Below are 18,920 nucleotides of genomic sequence, written 5' to 3'. Positions count from 1 at the left end.
AAATACATATTTTAAATTTAATTAGATAAATAAATAAATAGTGAGAAAACATAAACATTAATATTAAAATAAATATTAGGTACTAATTTTTCCACAAAAGAAAAAAGAAAATAAAATATTTAAATTTGTGAATGAAGAGAAATAAAAGCACTGCAAGCGCACATGCAGTTGATACATAAGAACAAATGCAGAGTTTTACAGAACGTATTTATTATTAGGACAGGGCATGCGATCGGGTATAAATTTCTTAACCAAACCTCAATTGATAACCGGTTTGGTTTGGTTTAATGAGGTTGTTAATTACTATTATGACTATTGAATTGTTGGGCCTCGTGATTGAATTGTTGGGCCTAGCTATATGAACTGGACCCCATTGAGTTAACTTTTTGAGGTCAAGTCCTCACTCCTCAGATGTTTGCTTTGTTTGGCAATGGTTTGGTGGTATTAAGACTTCGCCTTTGGCAAAATAAATTGAAAGCTAACTTTTTGTTTGTCATCTAATTCTATCTTGTCGGTTAATTAGTTGAAATGGTAACGTCATGAAAACATGATATGAGAATTTGCATAGTAGACAAAGTACATTTTTGTTTGGTGGAAGTATAACTTCCAAAGTTTTAATTGAGAAGTAAAAAAAACTTAAAAGAGGAACTAACAGTGCTATAAAATGGTTAATTGCTATATTAATCTTTCGAAAAAATGGTTTAGAGGTACACATGTGTAAGTGCAAAATTTGCATCAGTAAAAAAGACAAGTTAGTGAGACGTAAATAGTTGAAACTGTACAAAGTACTGGATATAGAGCTGATATAGTTTTTTGGTATAACTTTTGAAATTATTTTTGTGATAATGAGTTACAGCAAATGCGGTGCGGGTTACTACTAATCACAACTTTAATAAACTCTATCCACACGTAGCTTCTGTAACTTAGTTATAAATGATAGTAAAACTGTAATCAATATACAAAATCTTTGAAGGTAATGTAATTCTAGTTGTAAAATTAGAAAAGAGCTGACGGCAGAGAAGACATAGTGCTACCAGAGCCAGTTCTAACTTCTAAGTTAATAAAGGCCACAATCAAATTAAAATTAAAGAGTTATCTTGCTACTAGCAAATGTAGAAAACTTAATCACCATATCTAAGACAAATACTACTAGATTACACACACTTTTTTGGAAAATAAGGCCGAAAATTATGTATAAAATACATGACATAAAATAAGACCACAAGCTCATGCTTTATATGCTTGGTTTCGTTCTTCATCTCAAGAATAATAAGTCAATGAGAATAAATTATGTCCATCTTATCTCTGAATTTATTTGTATGTATATTGTATACTACATATGTAAGTCTATAATTCTTAAAAAATTATTTGTTGTGCTTAGATTCATTAATGGTTTCTGATTCTGAGAGTTGGTAAAATAAAGTGGCTTAATCAAAACATATTAGTGTTACCGTACCGTTTATCACTTCAAACATGGTTTTCAATGTGTTGAAAACACTACATTTTAACCAGCGTACACCGTGAGTCTATATTTTCTAAATATTTTTTTAGGTAATATTTAATTTGTATTTTGTGTATAACTGTTAAAACAATGTTTTTTTTGTTTTTGCTTTGAGTGGAAAACAATTTAATTATTTTTTATTGTTTTCTTGCATGTAAATGTGAAGAATTAATTATTAAATTTCAAAAATTTGTAGATTACTATTGTTTTTTATTTTTATTTTAATTTAAACTTGTGTGTTTGAAGTTATATATTTGAGCATGTTGAGTTGGAAATTTGTATAATTTTTATGTATTCGGTTTTTCTTTAAATTAGTTTTTTTTTTTAATATAACATGGTTATCTCGAATAGTTTTTAAACTTGTCGAGGCCCATATGGCATTCTGAAGCCAATATCATCAGCCTGGTTTCGTTTTTGCTATGAACGTGTTATAGTCTTGCAGATACTCATTCGAATCTCTGTTCGATTCATTATTCAATATAATATTTGTCTGAGCTGCTACTTTTAAATCTATCAGAATTTGGAAAATATAGTTTGTTTTATATTTTCGCTTTCGTTGTGGATGATTTCGTGTATTCATTGTCGATTTTGTCTAGTTCCAGATGATGATTGTTAATTTTTCCATGGGCAGTCTCAATTAGTCTAATTCGCCAAATCTCAACCGATTCGAGAAGTGATGCAATGGTTTTCCTTGGAAATTGAGTTGTGTCTTCTTGGATGACAGGCACAATCTGCAGCGGTGGAACAGTTTCACGAAAAGCAAGAGACAGGCCGTCATTTGGAAGACTATATGTTTTCAGAGGCCAAGTGTTAGTGGTAGGTTTTTAGAACATATTTTTTTATTCATAGGTGAAGAATTTTAATACTTACGATCTTATAAAGACATCAAATTCAGTACAAGCTGGATTGAGATGGACTTGTGATGCATCATAAGAATTAGACAGATATTTACTTCCTGCACACAATTATACAAAATCCATCATATTTGTAATCTATATTATGTTTTTCTATACAGGAAGGTGAGGCCAGGATATTACCTTTGTATATTTTGACTTTGACAAACCTGCGGACACAAACAACAATGATCCCATTTGCTGTCTAACAGTATCTAAAAACTTTTGTCAGCGAATGATCCCCACAAGGTACAGGATAGCCTCTCGTCCCTATATATTGTTTGAAAGTTTCTATTAGTTAATAGTATACCAAATACAAAAAAAGTAGAACCATCAAAGATTTTACATTTCGTCTTGCATCTCAAATACGAGTTTGTGCATTGGCTTGTTGTTAACTTCAACAGTCTCCATATCACCAACGTTCACCACTTGACCAATCACATCTGTGTATTTTGATCATAAAAATACAAAGAATTAGATTGTTGATTTATCAAACATAACTATGTAGAAATAAACATTGTAAAACGTTTCTTCTTACCAATCAACATGTTACTGTTAAACTTAGGATCTTCAACCTTTGCAAATGATGTCAAACTTAGGAAGTGTGAATCTGATTTAGGATCACTCACAGTAACATAGGTCCCATTTACAAAACTCAGTTTGTATAAATGAGTGGTCGGACGGAATTGACCAACAACATGAGTCAAATAGAATGTTTCGATGAACCTCCATGAACCAATTGTTAGATGGTTGACGTATCAGTTGACCAAGTCTTTTTTCACGGTTCCCTGAATTTTCATTACCTATAAATTAAAATAGTTAAAGTTATGATAAGTAAAAATTGAATATAGATAGATGGTTTTATAAAACTCGATACTCACCGTCTCATCAGCCAATATGAGCTCAAGTGTCTCGCCGGTGTTGGCTGTATACTGGCGCCAATTATACAGGACTTTGACCTGGATTCTCCAGGCGGTCTTGTAAGGACGAATGTCTCTTAGGAAAGCGAAAGATGATGCAATTTTGATTGTATAGGTTTGAGCTTTGTGTGATTATGGATGTGTTTGGATGTCGATGTTTGTTGGTGAGGCACTGTTTATATAGCTTTCCATTGGGATTTGTTATGATTGCGTATCGAATTTTGAGAATATTTGAGATCTTAGTTGTTTTGGAAGGTTTGATTTTGGTTTGGTAGAATTGAGTTTTTTACGTTCAATATTTATCATGTTTGCCAATTTAAATGTGATGATGAAGATTGTATATGATTGATTGATGATTCCGATTTGCTAATTTTGCAGAAAATCAGGAATGGAGTGGAAGGAAGTTAAAGAAAGTTGTTCCAATTTCTATATTTTCGGGATTGTATTTTTTTTTTTGAACAACCAACTACCTTCATTAAATTAAACAGGGTTCATTATAAAGTAAAAGGGTCTTTTTTGCCATTTTATCAGCCTCGACATTTCTGTCTCTTGGAGTAAAATTGAAGAACATCTGATAAAAGAAGTCGAAAGGTTCAGGATATCAAAGAGAATCCCGTGAAGTTCCTTAGATCGGATCCTCGAATTAAGGGCTTTGACCAGCGTCTGCGAGTCTAAAGCGAAATGAAGATGGGTGAAACCCGATTCAATTGCAACTCTAACTGCTGTGAGAGTTGCTATTGCTTCGGCCATCAAGGGGGAAATCAACATGATCGGAGGATGAGGATCCATAGCGCAACATTGTTCCAGGTCGATCTTTGAAGATCCAGCCAAAACCCACATTTTTATTTGTCATCCAAGACGCATCCGTGTGACATATTGTTGTGAAAGGGGGCAAAGGTGGTTGCGGATTGAGCAGGTTTGGCCTCTTGGCTCGATTCTCCTTTACTTGTGCCTATTGCCATTCTTTAGCTCTGGTAATTACTAACAGGAGGCTCTCCTCTGCCTGAATCTGTTTTTTATAAAAGATTAGGCGATTTCGGTTGACCAAATGGACCAGATAATCCATGGGAAGAGAGGGCCATGACCAAGTCCGGACGGTGGGAGATTAATCATTCGAGATCCTATAGCGATGCCAGATTTAAAGTTACGGATGAGTTCGGGTCTGATGGGATCTTTTAGGGGGGGGGGCAGTGGAAGAAGAGGTGACAGACATATTCCGGGTCACCACAGTGAGGGCAGTTAGCCTCTTCTCTGATATGTCTATGAAGGAGACTCACCCACCGGGAGGGCGTTCTGTGCTGCTTTGCATAGGAGGAGTTTGACCTTGGGGGAACAGTTAGTAACATGGATGCTAGTTCTCTAGTCAAAAGAAACAGGTGGGTTTCCTTGGGTTTCATCAGAGTTTGTTGCAGGTAGATCCTCGGGTCCATCATAATCCTTTGAGCACAATCCTTCATAATATCCTTATTTGGTGGAGTGGAGACCATCGACTGAAGGTAACCACCCCCATCCATCAGAACCATGAATTCCACTTGCTCTTAGTTTAAGAATGTCTTCCTCATAAAGGGGAAGGATATGGCGGATATGGTTTCTGTTCCAGGTTGTCGAGTTTGGTAATAGGAGGTCTGAGCCAGGGAGATTCTGGATGGCTTCAGTAGGTGGACCAAAAGGTGCAAGAGGTCGTGAGAGAGATAACCATGGTGTTATCCATATTGGTGTGGAAACTCCACTCCCTAGCAGGCATCCCAGATGGGGTTTGAGTAAATCCCTTCCAATGCATATACTTTGCCAACCGTGAGAAGCCGATGATGGGGGCTTACAGTCCATAAAGGAGTTGGTTCTGCAATATTTCCCAAATAAAACTCTTGCTAACAAGCATTGTGGGTTTGACAGGATTCTCCAGCTGATTTTGGCCAGTAGCGCATCATTGAAGATTTGAATATCCCTGAAACCTAACCGTCCATCTTTGATTGATTTTGTCAACTTTTTCCACGCTAACCAACACATCTTCTTTTTTCCATTGTTAGAGTCCCACCAGAATCGAGGAAGTGCAGATTGAATCCGTTTACACAGAGTGTTGGGGAGCTTGAAGCAGGACATTGTGTATGATGGGATAGCCGCCAGAATATATTTAAGGAGAGTTAGTTTACCAGCAGATGAGAGGAAACGGGAAGACCAGCTTAAGGCCCGTTGTTTAATCCTATCAACAACTTCACTGAAGAGGTCTTTTTTCTTGCGTCCAAACAATTCCGGTAGTCCCAGGTACTTCCCTTGACCTCCCTATTTTGATATGCCTAGTATTATTTTTGTTTCCATCTTGACTTCAGTACTCGTCTTAGAGGAAAAGGTAATTGGTGACTTTGCTTGATTGATTTGCTGACCAGATGCCTCTTCATATTTGTGCAGAATATTCTTCAGTGTCCAGCAATTATGTTTGTCTGAATGACAGAAAAACATGGTATCGTCTGCGAACAGGAGGTGGTTAACTCTTGGGCTGTGTTTTGACACTCGCAATCCGATCAGGCTGCCTTGAGCATGTGCATTGTGGTAGAGACCGGAAAGGACTTCACTACATAAAATGAAGATGCAGGGGGACAGTAGATCGCTTTGGCGTATGCCCCTGTGTGGATTCACCAGTCCTTTAGCCTGACCATTGATAAGGTATGCATATGATACCGTGGTTACGCATTGCATGAGCCAGTTAGTCCATTGGTGATGAAAACCTAAGCTGTCAAGGACAGCTTTGATGAAATCCCATTCTATGCGGTCATAAGCCTTACTCATGTCTGTCTTGACAGCCATAAAACATCTTAGTTTAGCCTCTGATGTCTTCAAATAATGAAAAGCTTCATGTGTAATTAGGACATTGTCTGTGATAGCTCATTGAGGGACAAAGGCTGACTGGTTATCTGATATGCAGATTGCAAGGATTGGTTAGAGTCGGTGAGATAGGAGCTTTGCAATGATCTTGTAGTAGACAGAACAGAGAGCGATGGGTCGATAATCCGAAACTTTTGTGGGGCTGAAAATCTTTGGGATGAGCCTAACATGGATGTGGTTTATATTCTGGGGGAGGGAGCCAGATACAAAAAAACGATTGGACTTCTGTAATCACTTTATCAGCCATTGTCTCCCAGTTACTTTGAAAGAAGCAAGCCGAAAACCCATCAGGTCTCGGGGCTTTGTCCGGATGGATATAAAAGCATGCTAGTCTGATCTCCTCAGCAGATGACATTTTTATCAACTAATCATTCATCTCCGGCGTGATTCGTGGAGTTAAGGCTTCGTGCACAATGGAGAGCCTATTCCCACTTTAAGAGGTAAAAATATCCTGGAAGTAGTTTGAGATTGCAGTCACTATCTCTTTTTCTTCATAAACAGGAACACCAGGTTGCTTTTCAATAACTGATATATTGTTCAGCCCTTCTTCCTTTTGTTGCAGCATGAAAATACCCGGTGTTCCTATCTCCCAGTGCTAACCATAACTGGCGACTGTGTTGTTTCCAGAATTCTTCCTCCTTTTGGTATGCTTGCAGTAAGAGAAAGTTTAAAGAGTCAACCTCACCTTGTCTGCAAGTAGAGTCACTCATTGCTTCGTCTAATTGTTCTCTGAGGTCCAGGATAAGGGCTTGACTATTAGTATGGTGTTGTTTTGACCAGGTTATCACCGCAAAGCGACAGAGACCGAGTCTCTTTTCTCCTTTTGCATTTGGGGAGGAGTTCCAGGCTTCAGTTATCAAGGTTTTGACCTCATCATTATTCTTCAGTCATTTGTCATAATGGAACAGACATCTTTTTTTCTTTGTTACAGGGTCAAAAGAAGTCACAACATGCCTATGATCTGAGCTTTCAAACCTAAGATACTCGCACCGACCTGACGGGTAAGCCAAAGTCCAAGAGCTATTTGCCATAACCCTATCTAGGCAACATTTGACAAAATGCATGTGTCTCTTCCCTCTCCAGGAGAGGCAGTTGCCCGAGTGCTTTAAGTCATAGAGATCACACCCCGAAATAAAGGCTCTAAATTCAGAAAAGAGCCTTCTGATCTAGGAGGTCCCCCTGACTTTTCATCCCTATGGATAATATCATTAAAGCCCCCCATAAGTATCCATGGTTCATCTCTATCCTTTGCTTGAGTACTTAAAGCGTTCCAGATCTCTGATCTTTTAGTTCTATCTGGTTCTCCGTAAACAAAGGTAGCCAGGAAGGTATTCCCTTTTGCTTTGAGCTTTGCATTAATGAAGTTTGGATAATAATCTAGTATCTCTACCTTCAGGTTGTCTTTCCACAGGAGTGCTAATCCACCAGATGCTGGAGATAGAGGGGGAACTAGGAAGCTTTTTGGAAACTCCAAACCTTTTAATTTTGTCAGGACAACATCAGTAGGATTTTTTTGTTTCCATTAGGAAGATAAGGCCAAGGCTAATTTTCTTGGACATGTCATTTATCCTCCCAACTTTCATGGGGTTCCTCAGCCCACAACAGTTCCAACTAACCATTCCTAAGGAAGAGGGGTGGTGGATTCTGAAAATCCTTAGTCGGGGATATAGATTTAGAGTTATCATCCTCTCTTTGAAAACGCTCAAGTGGTAGTCGACGGGTTCGAAAAGGGTCGTTGTTACCATTTTGATGTGGAAAGGACGCTTGAGATTTTTCTCGCCACTGAAGGTTTCTTGGTTGGGGAGCTGATGGGGTTCGCTCCCTGTTAAGGGATTCATGGTATCTTGTCCTGTCCCGAAAATGTTTGTGGGAATCCTTAGATCTGTTATAGGTGTCATAAGGAGGTCGATGGTTACTACGGGTTCCTTCTCCAAAGCTATGGTTAGATTCCATCTCCATATGCTCATAGGTTCTCTTTTGGGGAGCAGAGCTTCTCTGTGAGTTTATGCTCCTTGCAGGACTGTGGGGTCGCGATCTTGGGGCCATAAAATTGTCTTCAGGGGTGTAGTAGTTTCTTGCTGTTCCATGGGAGGTAGGATTCGATGAGACTTGGATCGGGTGAGATTTGCCTTGTTGTTCCTCTGAGTCCTTTAGAACAGGGCAGTTCTTCTTATCATGAGTAATTCTGAGGCAATGCTTGCAGTGATTTTTCAGATTTTTGTATTCCAAGTAGATCAACATCTCTAAGCCTGTTGAAAACTCCACCACTGTTTCCTTGAGTAGTGGTTGTAGACCATCAAGCATAACTCTAATGTTCACCGAGTCTGAGGAGATGTCTATCTCCAAAACTTCTCCCAGTTCTTCACCTATGGTTTGGAGCATTAATGGTTTCCAGAAGTGTTTAGGGAGCCCCTGTACTTCAACCCAAAAGGGGATCTTTGAAGGGAAGGCGTCCGAGATAACAGGTTCCCACCATTGTAATATAACCATCCATTGGTTAAAATGGTACGACCTCTCTTCTAGAACTTTGAGTAAATCCTCTTCATAGTCAAAGCGGAGTTGAAAAACACCATGACCAAGGTCGGATCCTCTAGCTTTTCCTTTCAAGTTCCAGCGGTTTTCAAAGAAGGGCAAAAGGGCCCAGATCCGTTGTCCTGCAGGGTTTGTTAAGCGACCAACGAGGGTAAGAGAATTCTCTTCAATGAGGGCAGACCAAATACAAGTTCGGGGGCTTTTATGCGTTTTCTTGGAGGTGGGGAATAGCTTTGGGCTAAACCCTTTCTTTTTTGGTAAGCAGGGATTCTGGAGGTCATGGTTTTCGGTTTTAGAGGACTAGAGATATATGTACAGTTGGATTGGCGAGGAGGATCAGGGATTGTGAGGCAAAGGTTTTAAGAAGAGCAGCAGGATAGGAGAGATAGTTACTCGACTAGGTAAAGGTACCTTCTTTAGTGAAAGGTGTTAGGTAAGATCCGGGTAAGGACTTGCATCTTGGTTGGGGGGGGGGGGGTGGAGACACCGAGAGTCGTGCATGGGAGAGAAGTTTCGCCTTTTTTACTTTAATCCTTTCAATTATAACATTTTTTGTTTCGGGATTGTATATGATTGATTAATCTCGGATGATTAGAATTCGAATTTGGTAAGATAATTAACTGGAAAATTGATATGCGATTATAATGGGATATACGTTTGATTATAATTAAAATTATTAAAAATATTAATGATAATGACATAGGATTGTAAAGAGTTCTAAACTTGAAGCCTTATTTCACAAAGTTGCTGTGAAAATGTTAATATAGATTGGTCACGAAAATTTCCTTCTTACAATGTTACACATCTATTTTGATAACCAAACCAAAATAACAAATGATAACCAAAACATTAACAAAAGTCATAATAATATCTTTTTATTATTGCAAATGATCCTTCCCTTTTGACATACAGTAGAATCTCTATAAATTAATACTGTTTAAATTAATACTCGCTATAAATTAATAAATTCTTCCGGTCGCGAGTTGGGTCGGTTGAAAAAATGACATATTTCGATAAAATAATAAGATAATATTTTTTTGGAAATCCTATGTAAAAATATGGTCCATCAATATTATAAATTAATAATCAAATAAACTAATATATATATATATATATATACATATATATCTAAGAAAATGTAGTGAAATATAACTCTATTGTTCTTGGTTTTTCTTGAATTTGCATTCTTGTTGGAGCGCATCTCTAATCTTTTTCATTGTTGTCTTCTCAAATCACATACAAAAATTGTGGAGAGTGATAGATGTAATAATTGATTTTTTTGTAGTTGGTTTTAAATGTACTGCAATATCTTCTTCGACTTCATCATTACTATGAAGGATAATAGTAGCAATTTTTTCTAAACTCTAAACTTCTAACATTTATCATTTTTGCCTAGATAATCTAGTAAACCATTGATATTCATCCTATTACGATAGCCAAGATTATAAATTAAAAGAATTCTTTAAAAATTTAAATGATAATAAAAGTATATTATTTTGTAAATGAAAATTTTCAAAATTATGAAAATGATAAAATTTTTTCATAAATTAATAAAATATTAATTTATTGATAAATTAATAATTATTAATTTATCGATAAATTAAAACCTCTATAAATTAATAATTTTCATGGTCCCTACTTTATTAATTTATATACTGTAGTTGCAGATTTTTCTTTAAAACGCTTAAACTTGGGAATTGGGATACCCAAATAAGAGTCCATCCTTTTTTTATTATATTAAACCTTAAATAAAAAATCAAACTAAAGAAAATTACAATTTACAATTACGGTTTTATTATTTTAGATTTGAAATAACAAGCCAAAAAGAAAAATACAATTTTATTGAATTAATTTTTAAGATCCAAATAATATTTAACAAAGAAAAAATTTATAATAAAAATGTATTTTAAAAATAACAATTAGATGTAACTAAAAGGCGAACCGAAACTACAACTTCCAAACAAAACCTAACCAAAAATTTACAAGATTTCAATTAAAATCCTAACCAAATTTGCTAAACCAATGTTTTCAGGTTCAAATCTAGAAAATAAAAGAGAAACAAAAGGAAAATAAATAATACGATCAATCCGAACCGTCGATTTGTAACCTCCACATCCGTTGGATCTAGGGCTTTAATAGATCATCCCAATATATAAACTCACATCAAACATCCGCTACTGTTTCATTTTCGTCTCTCCTTACTATCTCAAAGCTTAGCAAAATGGTTCAACGCCTTGTTTACCGGTCGCGTCACTCTTACGCCACCAAGTCCAACCAGCACCGCATTGTCAAGACTCCTGGTAACGTACCAATCTCTCTAATGTCTCTCTCTCTCTTAGTAGTGATTCTTGAAATGTGATTGTACTTATGGTTTTGTTTGAACTTGTGGGTTTTGCTTAAAGGTGGGAAATTGACTTACCAGACAACGAATAAGAGAGCTAGTGGACCTAAGTGCCCTGTAACTGGCAAGAGGATCCAAGGAGTAAGCTTTTCTATTCAATCTCGTTCTCTGATCTGTTTTAGATTATATGTTTCAAGAAAGTTTGTGAATTTTTGGTGAAAGGGTTCGTGTTTTGTGTGAGCTACATTCTCGTCTTAACCAAAAATTGGAGAAAAGTTTGTGAATTTTGGTAGAAGGGTCCGTGTTTTGTGTTAGCTACATTGTAGTGAACAAACGTGGGTTGAGTTTTGGCTATTTGTGTTTTGATTCATTTGGCATTGGTTTGGGACTAAATCTGCAACTAGACTTGGAATTCAAACACTTTAGGGATAAAAGTGTTTGGCTTAACTTTTGATAAGACAGTGAAAAGCTTCATGTTTCTTTGCCATTGATCTAGACTCGTCTTAGTAGTGTACACTTCATATCCATTTCAGTCATTTCTTACCTGACTTGATAACATGCTCTTAAGATACGGACCATAAGGGGTAAACTTTTCTTTATTTTGGAACTTTACCTTCTATTCAATTTCATTTCTTATCTGTTTCAAATTGGGTTCTTCCCTATCGATGTGCGTTAGATAGTTTCTTATCTCAACTAATCTGGGAAAAAGTTTCTAAATTTTGGTGATAAGGTTCATGTTTATGTAGTGGACAATGTGTCTCAGTTTTGGCTGGATTAGATTCATAACAACTTGTTTTGGCATTGAGGCAAAATCCGGAACTACAACTCAAAACGTAGACACTTTAGGGGTTGAATTCTCGAACTTGTTTGTTGCTGGTTTGCTAAGCTTTGGTAATATAGTGGAAACTTTGATACTTTTTGGCTGTTGATATGGAAAAACGAGGTTTACATCACGGTGAATCATCTTAGTAGAGCTAGACTTCATAATCATTTATGTCATTTCCTATCTTAACTTGATAGCCTGCTTTAAGATAAGCATCATTGGGCTTTCTCTGTTTTTTTCTCTTGTGATTGTGGAAATACTTGGTACTGTATATAATGAGTTGGTAATTTCTTACATCTGGTCTTTGGTGCTTATTGAATTATTAAGTGTTGGTTACACTTGTGATTAATCTAATAAGAACGTAAAACTCAAAATCAGAGCAAAACAAAGCTCCCTTGTGGTGTTATTAGCATGATTTCTTATACTTTCAATATATGTAACTGCAGATTCCACATTTGAGACCTGCTGAGTACAAAAGGTCGAGGTTGTCAAGGAACGAGAGGACAGTGAATCGTGCATATGGTGGTGTTCTATCTGGAGTAGCTGTTAGGGAGAGGTAAGTGCATTTCACAGATTTCCATTTTAAAAGTTGATTTTTTAGAGCATTGCAACTAATCTTGCACTTTTATCTGTTGCAGGATCGTCAGGGCCTTCTTGGTGGAAGAGCAGAAGATTGTGAAGAAGGTTTTGAAGCTTCAAAAGGCAAAGGAGAAGACTGCACCAAAGAATTAGAAGAAGAAAATAAAACCTTTTTGGAGTTTTACAATACGTTATAAGAGAGTGATGAAGAGGAACTATATTGTAGGGATTGAAAAAGCTATATTTGTTCTTCATGATACCTGGGGTTCGGTTTATTGTTCTCCACTCAGATTTTACTTTCTTGAAGTGTCTCCGTTTGTGTTCATTGGTTACTTTATTTGGTATATTTCGTCCATCGTCGTACCATTTTCTAGCTAATCAAGAATAAGAGTTTATGAAGAGTTTGGAGAGCTTTACAAGATAATAATAGTTAAGGTCCTTTGAGGACAATGACGAAGTAGCGGAAGATCTGAAGTGTTCAACGAGTAATGTAGCAAGACCATATAATACATTGTAAATTGTACACACGTGTAACCAATTATCAATTATCAATTTATCATACACTCCTACAGTCCTACTGGATTACTACTGAAGGACAACTAATTGATTAGCCAATTCGTTATCGGTTTAATGCAAACTGGCTTTGTTTTGTGATATTATTAGGGCTTTTAAAGAAAGCCTAAAAATGCATAAGAAAGCCCAACAAATTATTTATTTTTGCCCTAAAATCTGAGCTACCTCGTTATTAAAGTTGTAGTTGTCGACGTTTTGTATTCTAAACCCCAAAAAGTCTCGAAATCTCTAGCCGGCAAGGCAATGATGGCGACAACCACGGACCGTGTCTCTCTTACATACCTTGCTCCTAGGTTTTATTCACCTCTTATCATTATATTTTCTTTTTTTATATCGTTGTAATCGTTTCTTTTGTTAAATCATAGCTTTTGTAATTATTGAATATGCAGATCAGCAGATATGGGGTTTACCGTTAACATAGATTGATGTGTTTTGCATTAATATTACTTGCAGGAATCAGAGTCCATATCTAAAGAAACACTTGAAACCAACAAGAGTGAGTTTCTCCAATTTTGCAGCAAATCCACGTGTGGACTTTGCATTAACGTCATCATCATTGAACCGTATCTTTGTTCATGACGGAAGAAGATTATCAAAGTCTGTGCTTACGGTAAGAGCTTGTAACGACGGCGAAAACTCCATGAGCCCAATAGCAGAAAGAAGATTGCAAAACAAGTTGTTGATGGTTCATTGCTGCTTAGGGTTCATGTGGATGGTGAAAAAAAGAACATTTGCCTAATTACTTTTGGTTTCACATGATTATGGGGTTGCTTCTGGATGCAATTGAATACGTCCCATGGGTTAACATCAATGGACACGGTTAAGGAAATATTATCTGATGATAGTGCTTGGCTATAGTTGCACAAAAGTCACTGTTTACCTCTTGTTACGGTAGGTTTTCCCTATAATCCTCTGCAGTTTCCCTGCTGTCGTAATAGTGTTTTGTTATCTTTGTAGGTTTTTAGGATTCGTATAACATGCATAAAATTCGATTTTGTAAATTGTGGAAGAAAGACAATTTTTGGTGCATGGATTTGAAGAGGAAGAAAAAACAAAAACTCCTATTCCGTTAAAGATTTTAGATTTCCATAATATGTGAACTGGTTTGGACCTCTAAATGTACCATATGTACTTTAAATGTTATTAAGCAGAGCTTTCATAACCCCAGCATGATCATTTTTATTTACAAATTGAGCAAAATACACTTACCACATACGAAGTTGTTGGGTAAGTTCCTTTCCCCCCTATATCCCCCGATGTATCATCATCTTGTTCATGGAACTGCATCAAGGCAATGCAAAAAAGAGTAAAAGAAAACAAGAGTTTAGAAGAAGTTTTTAGTTAAACAAATGTAGTTAGTGAATTAGAAGATAAGGTTGAGAACATTATTATTATTACTTCCTTATGCTGAGGAATTGAAGGAATGAAGTGGCTAATTCAGGGTTGTTAGGGAGGCCACTTGAAAGCCTATGGTGATCGGATTCAGAGGGTGGAGACAAGACGAAACGTTCCACTTTTGCATCACAGATCACACACCTATGATGGTCTTCCTCAAGGCTCTTTTCTCCTGAAGTAGATTGAGTAACCTGTTGTTTACAAGAGCTGCACCAAAGTTTGTGTCGGCATGGGAAGTTTGCCCATAGAAGCATATTCTTGTTACACCAGAAACACATTCCTTCCTTTAAACATGTCTCATAGCTCTGCAAATATGTATGCCTCACCAAGTGAGAAACAAATATTGTAAAACACGAGAGAGCAGAGAGAGAGAGAGAGAGAGAGAGAGAGTGGGATTTGATTGCTTACGTGATAAAAGTCGAACTCACGAAGAAAGAATACGGAAGTGCTGTTTCTGATCTTTGTAAGTGTCTCCAGAACCGGATGTTTTATTTGAGAACGGTTGTTGTTAGAAGAAACCAATGTAGGAGGTTGAGGTTGAGGTTCTGGTGCTTGAGGTTTCGGTTCTGGTGCTTCTTTGAAGGTTCTAGAGTCATGTGCTTCTTGTGAAAATTTAAAACCTGGAGGGACTGATAAGGCTTTTGGTTTGTTGGGAGAAGCAACAGAGTCATTCTTGTTGATAATGAGTGGCTCAGGAGGTCTTCCTTTGAGCTGAGAGCACTTGGACTTGACAGGTAACATCACCCAATGTGTTGCATCTCCAAGTATACCTATGGGGACGACTTTCATTTCACAGAGTTTTGGAAATGATTTGATGAAGTCGCTGAGCTTGGGGAAACCAATAGAGCTGTGATCGATATCCTGGCCAAAAATAGCACGGAAATCACCTTTAAGTGATGAGAGCGGATATCCAGCTCCTCTCCAGTTCTCTGATGTATCTCGGAGGTACCCTGGAAGCCAGTTTACAAACTTTATGAGCCATGGTGGCACGGATTTTGCGAGGAATCTAAGAGTTTCTTCGTCATCTGCTTTTGTTGAAATTGCACGCTGTGACTGTGCAAGTTCCGTTTCTTTGCTAACTGCACATTTCACAGTTATGTAAGAAGAAAAGCACAACAATGCTTGTATGTTTTGCCAAATAGAAGAACAATTTCTTACAGCAACTGATATTTGTTGGGTTAAGGAGGAAACGTATATCTTGTGACTGTGCCAGCTCTATTGGTCTCTGCTTTCTGCACAAGATGAATGAAACATCAGATTCAGGTGATCACAGAGGGGTTCATTAGCGAGGATGAATGGTAAAAAAATGGTTTTGAGTATTGCCTCACCGTAGATTATGAATCTCTGTACTTGCTCGGAATCGAAGAAGCAACTCAACACAGTCAAGATGATTATTCTTCACTGCAAAGAATAGTGGCGTCTCTTTGATAACTGTCTTGATGTGAACCAAGTCAGGGTTGGCCGATAATAGCATCTGTAGGCTCAAATTCATCGCAAGTCTCATAATCTTGTTTCAGCTTAGGATGAGAAACAAAAACAAGAAAGACTAGAAAATTTATACCTCAAGTGCAGATAAATTTCCATTTGCAGCAGCAAAGTGTACTGCAGATAAACCCAACTTGTTCTTTTGGCTAACTCGGGCACCGTGTGAAATAAGTAGCTGCATGATTCTGGATACACAAATGTTCCTATTCTCAAGTTGGCAAGTAATCATCATGCAACCATATAATTGACGTAATTCGGAGAAATCATACCTGGTTTGCTGCTTATGTGGGACAGACGATCCCTTCAGGCTGCATTGAAGAACAGTATTCCCTTCTGCATCTATTTCGTTAACATCGATGTTGGTGTTTAAAACCAGTTCAAGAACAGCTTCATCCCCTTCCTACAGAATTACATTACAACCGTCAATAAATTCACATGTGTAGTTCACATAATAATGCTAATGAAGTAGACCAAGTCTCACCTGCACAATAGAGATAAGCGGTGAGGTTTGCTCATCCACAAAAATTGCAGCACCAAAGAGCTGAAGGAGCTCAATCTCTCTAAGCAAAACAATTCTTTTGTCGCTGCATACACTTTGCATGGAGCTATTACTTCGCAGTGCTTCTTGAATAACAGCCTCATAGATCGTTTTTCTTTTCGGCTTTCGCTTAGAATTATTGTCATCCCGTAATGTTACAATTGCTTCTCTAATCTTCTCAGGTGCTAGAATCAGCAATGCAGTCAAAGAAACTATCTCACCAGCCGTGGCATATGCAAAAGCCACAGCGTCTACTTCCTTTGTCTTCTCAGCAAGCAGTTTCACAACTGTCAAGTCCTGTATACATAAGAAAAGACTCAACTTTACATGAAAAAGCTTTGCAAAGTCTCTTATATTCCACTAATCAACAACATAGTTTCTTTAAGCAAATAATTTCACTACCGTCAAGTCCTATATGTAATAAAGGCAACAATTTACTTTCAAAGTCTCCAAAGTTTCTTTCTACAGCTATCTAACTCCCTTACATTCCATAATCAACATAGTTTCTCCTAGCAACCAAATAACGCGTATAAGGAATGAGTGTTTAACCTTGTCACCAAGCAAAAGGATCAAGTGTCTAATCGAGTCACTAGTGGGATTCCATGTCACATCTATGCTGCAAAATTGACATAGAAACAAAATAATCACTATACAGTATAATCAAGCCAGATTTAAAGATTTTTCCAAAAATGGTAGAGTTACACATGTTCAAGCTTCATGATTCAAAGACACGATTAAAGCATTATTCCAAAATCTATCAACCTGAGTCAAAAAAGTAAAATGTGGATTCTACCTGCCATTGGAGAGAGACAGCTCCAGAGGAATCAAAGCGCGTTCATCTTTGCTTCTCATATCAGTACGAGCACGTCGTTTCAGAAGCATCTCAACACACCGTAGCGCGTGAGACTCAGCCGCCGTGTGAAGAGGCGAGAGTCCTGTCTCGTCACTCACATCGTTGATGTACGGAACCGATCCAACTTCTCCGTTGATGATTGAAGAAGCACAGTTAATCGAATCGCAACTACAACAAGCGCTTAGAAGCTTCAACGCTTCGATTCTCTCGGACTCTGCGTCTTCTCCGGCTAAGAGACGTTTCGCGTGGAGAACAAACTCAGATTTGTTGTCTTTCAAAACGGAATCCATAAACGCGTAGTTGTCTCTGATCTTCTCGTCGACGACCTCGGCGGCGTAAGAACCAACCGGAGACACAGATAAATTTCCGGTGGGATAATGTGAGTAGGAGTCCAAAATCTCAGTGAAATCGAAACTCATAGATTCCTCCTGTAAAATGGAGAGAAATCGAAGATTTAAAGCTCTGTTTTCAGAGAAACTCAAGACGAAATTAGGAAATTTCTAACACCATAACGAATCCATCACAGCGCAAAGGTACTAAATCATCTTCGTTTCAAAGCAAAAGAGGAAAAAAAAAAAGTTGGAAGTTCGAGAGTCTTCGCACCAGTTCCATCTTCGAAACCCTAGATTTAAGGTCTATGCTTCAATCTGAAAACGGAAAACGCGAGAAATCGAGGAAATGGAGTAGGAATTGTTAGAGGAAGCTTGTGGATTTGTTTCAAGAGATTTTGATCGGAGCAAACGGAAATGAGAGCATTATTTTTTTTCCGATGAACGGATTTTTTTTTTTCTTTTTTTGTTGACAGAGAGAGAAGAAGAAGAAGAACAAGGAAGAGGGAAAAAATGCCTGCGTTTGTTATTATTTCCGATTTATAGCAGTGACGTGGATGTAGTAGTAAAGTAGAGTAGCACCAAGAGCAGTTGGAAATGACTTAATTACCCTCTGTTTCGTGCTCAATAAGCCAGTTTTTTGCTTACGAGAAAAAGGGTAAATATGGTAATACAACTTTTCCTTTGCAGCAAATACATATGCAATTTCGTACTCTTTTGTCTTATCAGTAGTAGTATCATTTCATCCTTGTTGCATTACCTCGTAAATAGCAATTACTATTTACTACTAATAAAATTACACACAAATAAGAAACATAAATCCTTTGGATTTTTTCATACGCGAATGAAGCGTTTGCGTTTCAGATATTTTATTATCAAGTTTTTTTAAATAGCGTTTCAGATATTTTATTAGCAAGTTTTTCAAAATAGTGGTTTAATAAAAAAAAACTTCATTGCTTTTGTTATCCTCTTGGTGTAGTTTCAGAGATAATTTGGTGATCTGAGAGAAGAGCACCATTGAGCTTCACTTGTTCCAGTATACCTGATGCTACAATAGCATCTATAGATGCATTGTGAACATTCACTTGCTCGAATGATGAACTTTTCTGTTTGATCAAGTTAACAAAAGTAAGAGACACAATCACTCTATTACACAACCTAATCTTGCCTCCTCTTTGTTTTCAGATTCATTTTCTTATGGAAAAACAAACCTGCGAGATTGCTTCACACAAATCCATCGACAACACATGAGTATACCTCAGGTTTTATACAATGTCT

At 37.2% G+C, this 18,920-nt stretch overlaps 4 protein-coding genes and 1 pseudogene across 4 annotated transcripts; 2 read left to right on the top strand and 3 right to left on the bottom strand.

The window, feature by feature from the left end:
• Nucleotides 1-2,040: 2,040 nt before the first annotated feature.
• LOC147942326 (uncharacterized) lies at nucleotides 2,041-4,154 on the bottom strand (annotated as a pseudogene).
• Nucleotides 4,155-7,299: 3,145 nt separating this feature from the next.
• On the bottom strand, nucleotides 7,300-8,684 carry LOC147942325 (uncharacterized). The gene is made up of 2 exons (XM_087456018.1): nucleotides 7,811-8,684; nucleotides 7,300-7,670 (listed from the first exon to the last, which is right to left on the bottom strand). The coding sequence occupies exons 1-2, from the start codon at nucleotides 8,682-8,684 to the stop codon at nucleotides 7,300-7,302; spliced, it is 1,245 nt and encodes a 414-aa protein (XP_087312144.1).
• Nucleotides 8,685-10,892: 2,208 nt separating this feature from the next.
• On the top strand, nucleotides 10,893-12,870 carry LOC104790530 (large ribosomal subunit protein eL34x). Its single transcript, XM_010516302.2, has 4 exons — nucleotides 10,893-11,026; nucleotides 11,129-11,208; nucleotides 12,337-12,446; nucleotides 12,529-12,870. The coding sequence occupies exons 1-4, from the start codon at nucleotides 10,948-10,950 to the stop codon at nucleotides 12,620-12,622; spliced, it is 363 nt and encodes a 120-aa protein (XP_010514604.1). The 5' UTR covers nucleotides 10,893-10,947; the 3' UTR covers nucleotides 12,623-12,870.
• Nucleotides 12,871-13,288: 418 nt separating this feature from the next.
• Nucleotides 13,289-13,781, top strand: LOC147942324 (uncharacterized). The gene is made up of 2 exons (XM_087456017.1): nucleotides 13,289-13,335; nucleotides 13,496-13,781. The coding sequence occupies exons 1-2, from the start codon at nucleotides 13,289-13,291 to the stop codon at nucleotides 13,779-13,781; spliced, it is 333 nt and encodes a 110-aa protein (XP_087312143.1).
• A 325-nt stretch (nucleotides 13,782-14,106) lies between these two features.
• LOC104698747 (uncharacterized) lies at nucleotides 14,107-17,732 on the bottom strand. The gene is made up of 10 exons (XM_087456016.1): nucleotides 17,254-17,732; nucleotides 17,010-17,076; nucleotides 16,404-16,757; nucleotides 16,192-16,322; nucleotides 15,999-16,107; nucleotides 15,766-15,911; nucleotides 15,596-15,669; nucleotides 14,846-15,516; nucleotides 14,441-14,742; nucleotides 14,107-14,323 (listed from the first exon to the last, which is right to left on the bottom strand). Exons 1-10 carry the CDS (start codon nucleotides 17,730-17,732, stop codon nucleotides 14,287-14,289), a joined length of 2,370 nt encoding a protein of 789 aa, XP_087312142.1. The 3' UTR covers nucleotides 14,107-14,286.
• Nucleotides 17,733-18,920: the final 1,188 nt, after the last annotated feature.

Source organism: Camelina sativa, chromosome 6 (assembly GCF_030686135.1).
Source record: "Camelina sativa cultivar CO46 ecotype springtype chromosome 6, ASM3068613v1".
In the NCBI taxonomy this organism is placed as follows: domain Eukaryota; kingdom Viridiplantae; phylum Streptophyta; class Magnoliopsida; order Brassicales; family Brassicaceae; genus Camelina; species Camelina sativa.
Note: the sequence above shows the minus strand (reverse complement) of the source record. Positions and strands in the feature narration are given on the sequence as shown.

Excerpts from the sequence above, each read along its gene's own strand:
- LOC147942325 (XM_087456018.1), bottom strand. The coding sequence starts at position 8,684 with ATGGTTATATTACAATGGTGGGAACCTGTTATCTCGGACGCCTTCCCT. Across the intron at positions 7,671-7,810 it reads ACCCCTCTTCCTTAGGAATG|GTTTGGAGTTTCCAAAAAGC; the intron begins GTTAGTTGGAAC and ends CAAAATTAAAAG.
- LOC104790530 (XM_010516302.2), top strand. The coding sequence starts at position 10,948 with ATGGTTCAACGCCTTGTTTACCGGTCGCGTCACTCTTACGCCACCAAG. Across the intron at positions 11,027-11,128 it reads CCGCATTGTCAAGACTCCTG|GTGGGAAATTGACTTACCAG; the intron begins GTAACGTACCAA and ends TTTTGCTTAAAG. Across the intron at positions 11,209-12,336 it reads CTGGCAAGAGGATCCAAGGA|ATTCCACATTTGAGACCTGC; the intron begins GTAAGCTTTTCT and ends ATGTAACTGCAG.
- LOC147942324 (XM_087456017.1), top strand. The coding sequence starts at position 13,289 with ATGGCGACAACCACGGACCGTGTCTCTCTTACATACCTTGCTCCTAG. Across the intron at positions 13,336-13,495 it reads CTTACATACCTTGCTCCTAG|GAATCAGAGTCCATATCTAA; the intron begins GTTTTATTCACC and ends TATTACTTGCAG.
- LOC104698747 (XM_087456016.1), bottom strand. The coding sequence starts at position 17,732 with ATGAGTTTCGATTTCACTGAGATTTTGGACTCCTACTCACATTATCCC. Across the intron at positions 15,670-15,765 it reads ACAGAGATTCATAATCTACG|AAAGCAGAGACCAATAGAGC; the intron begins GTGAGGCAATAC and ends CATCTTGTGCAG. Across the intron at positions 14,324-14,440 it reads CAATTCCTCAGCATAAGGAA|TTCCATGAACAAGATGATGA; the intron begins GTAATAATAATA and ends GCCTTGATGCAG.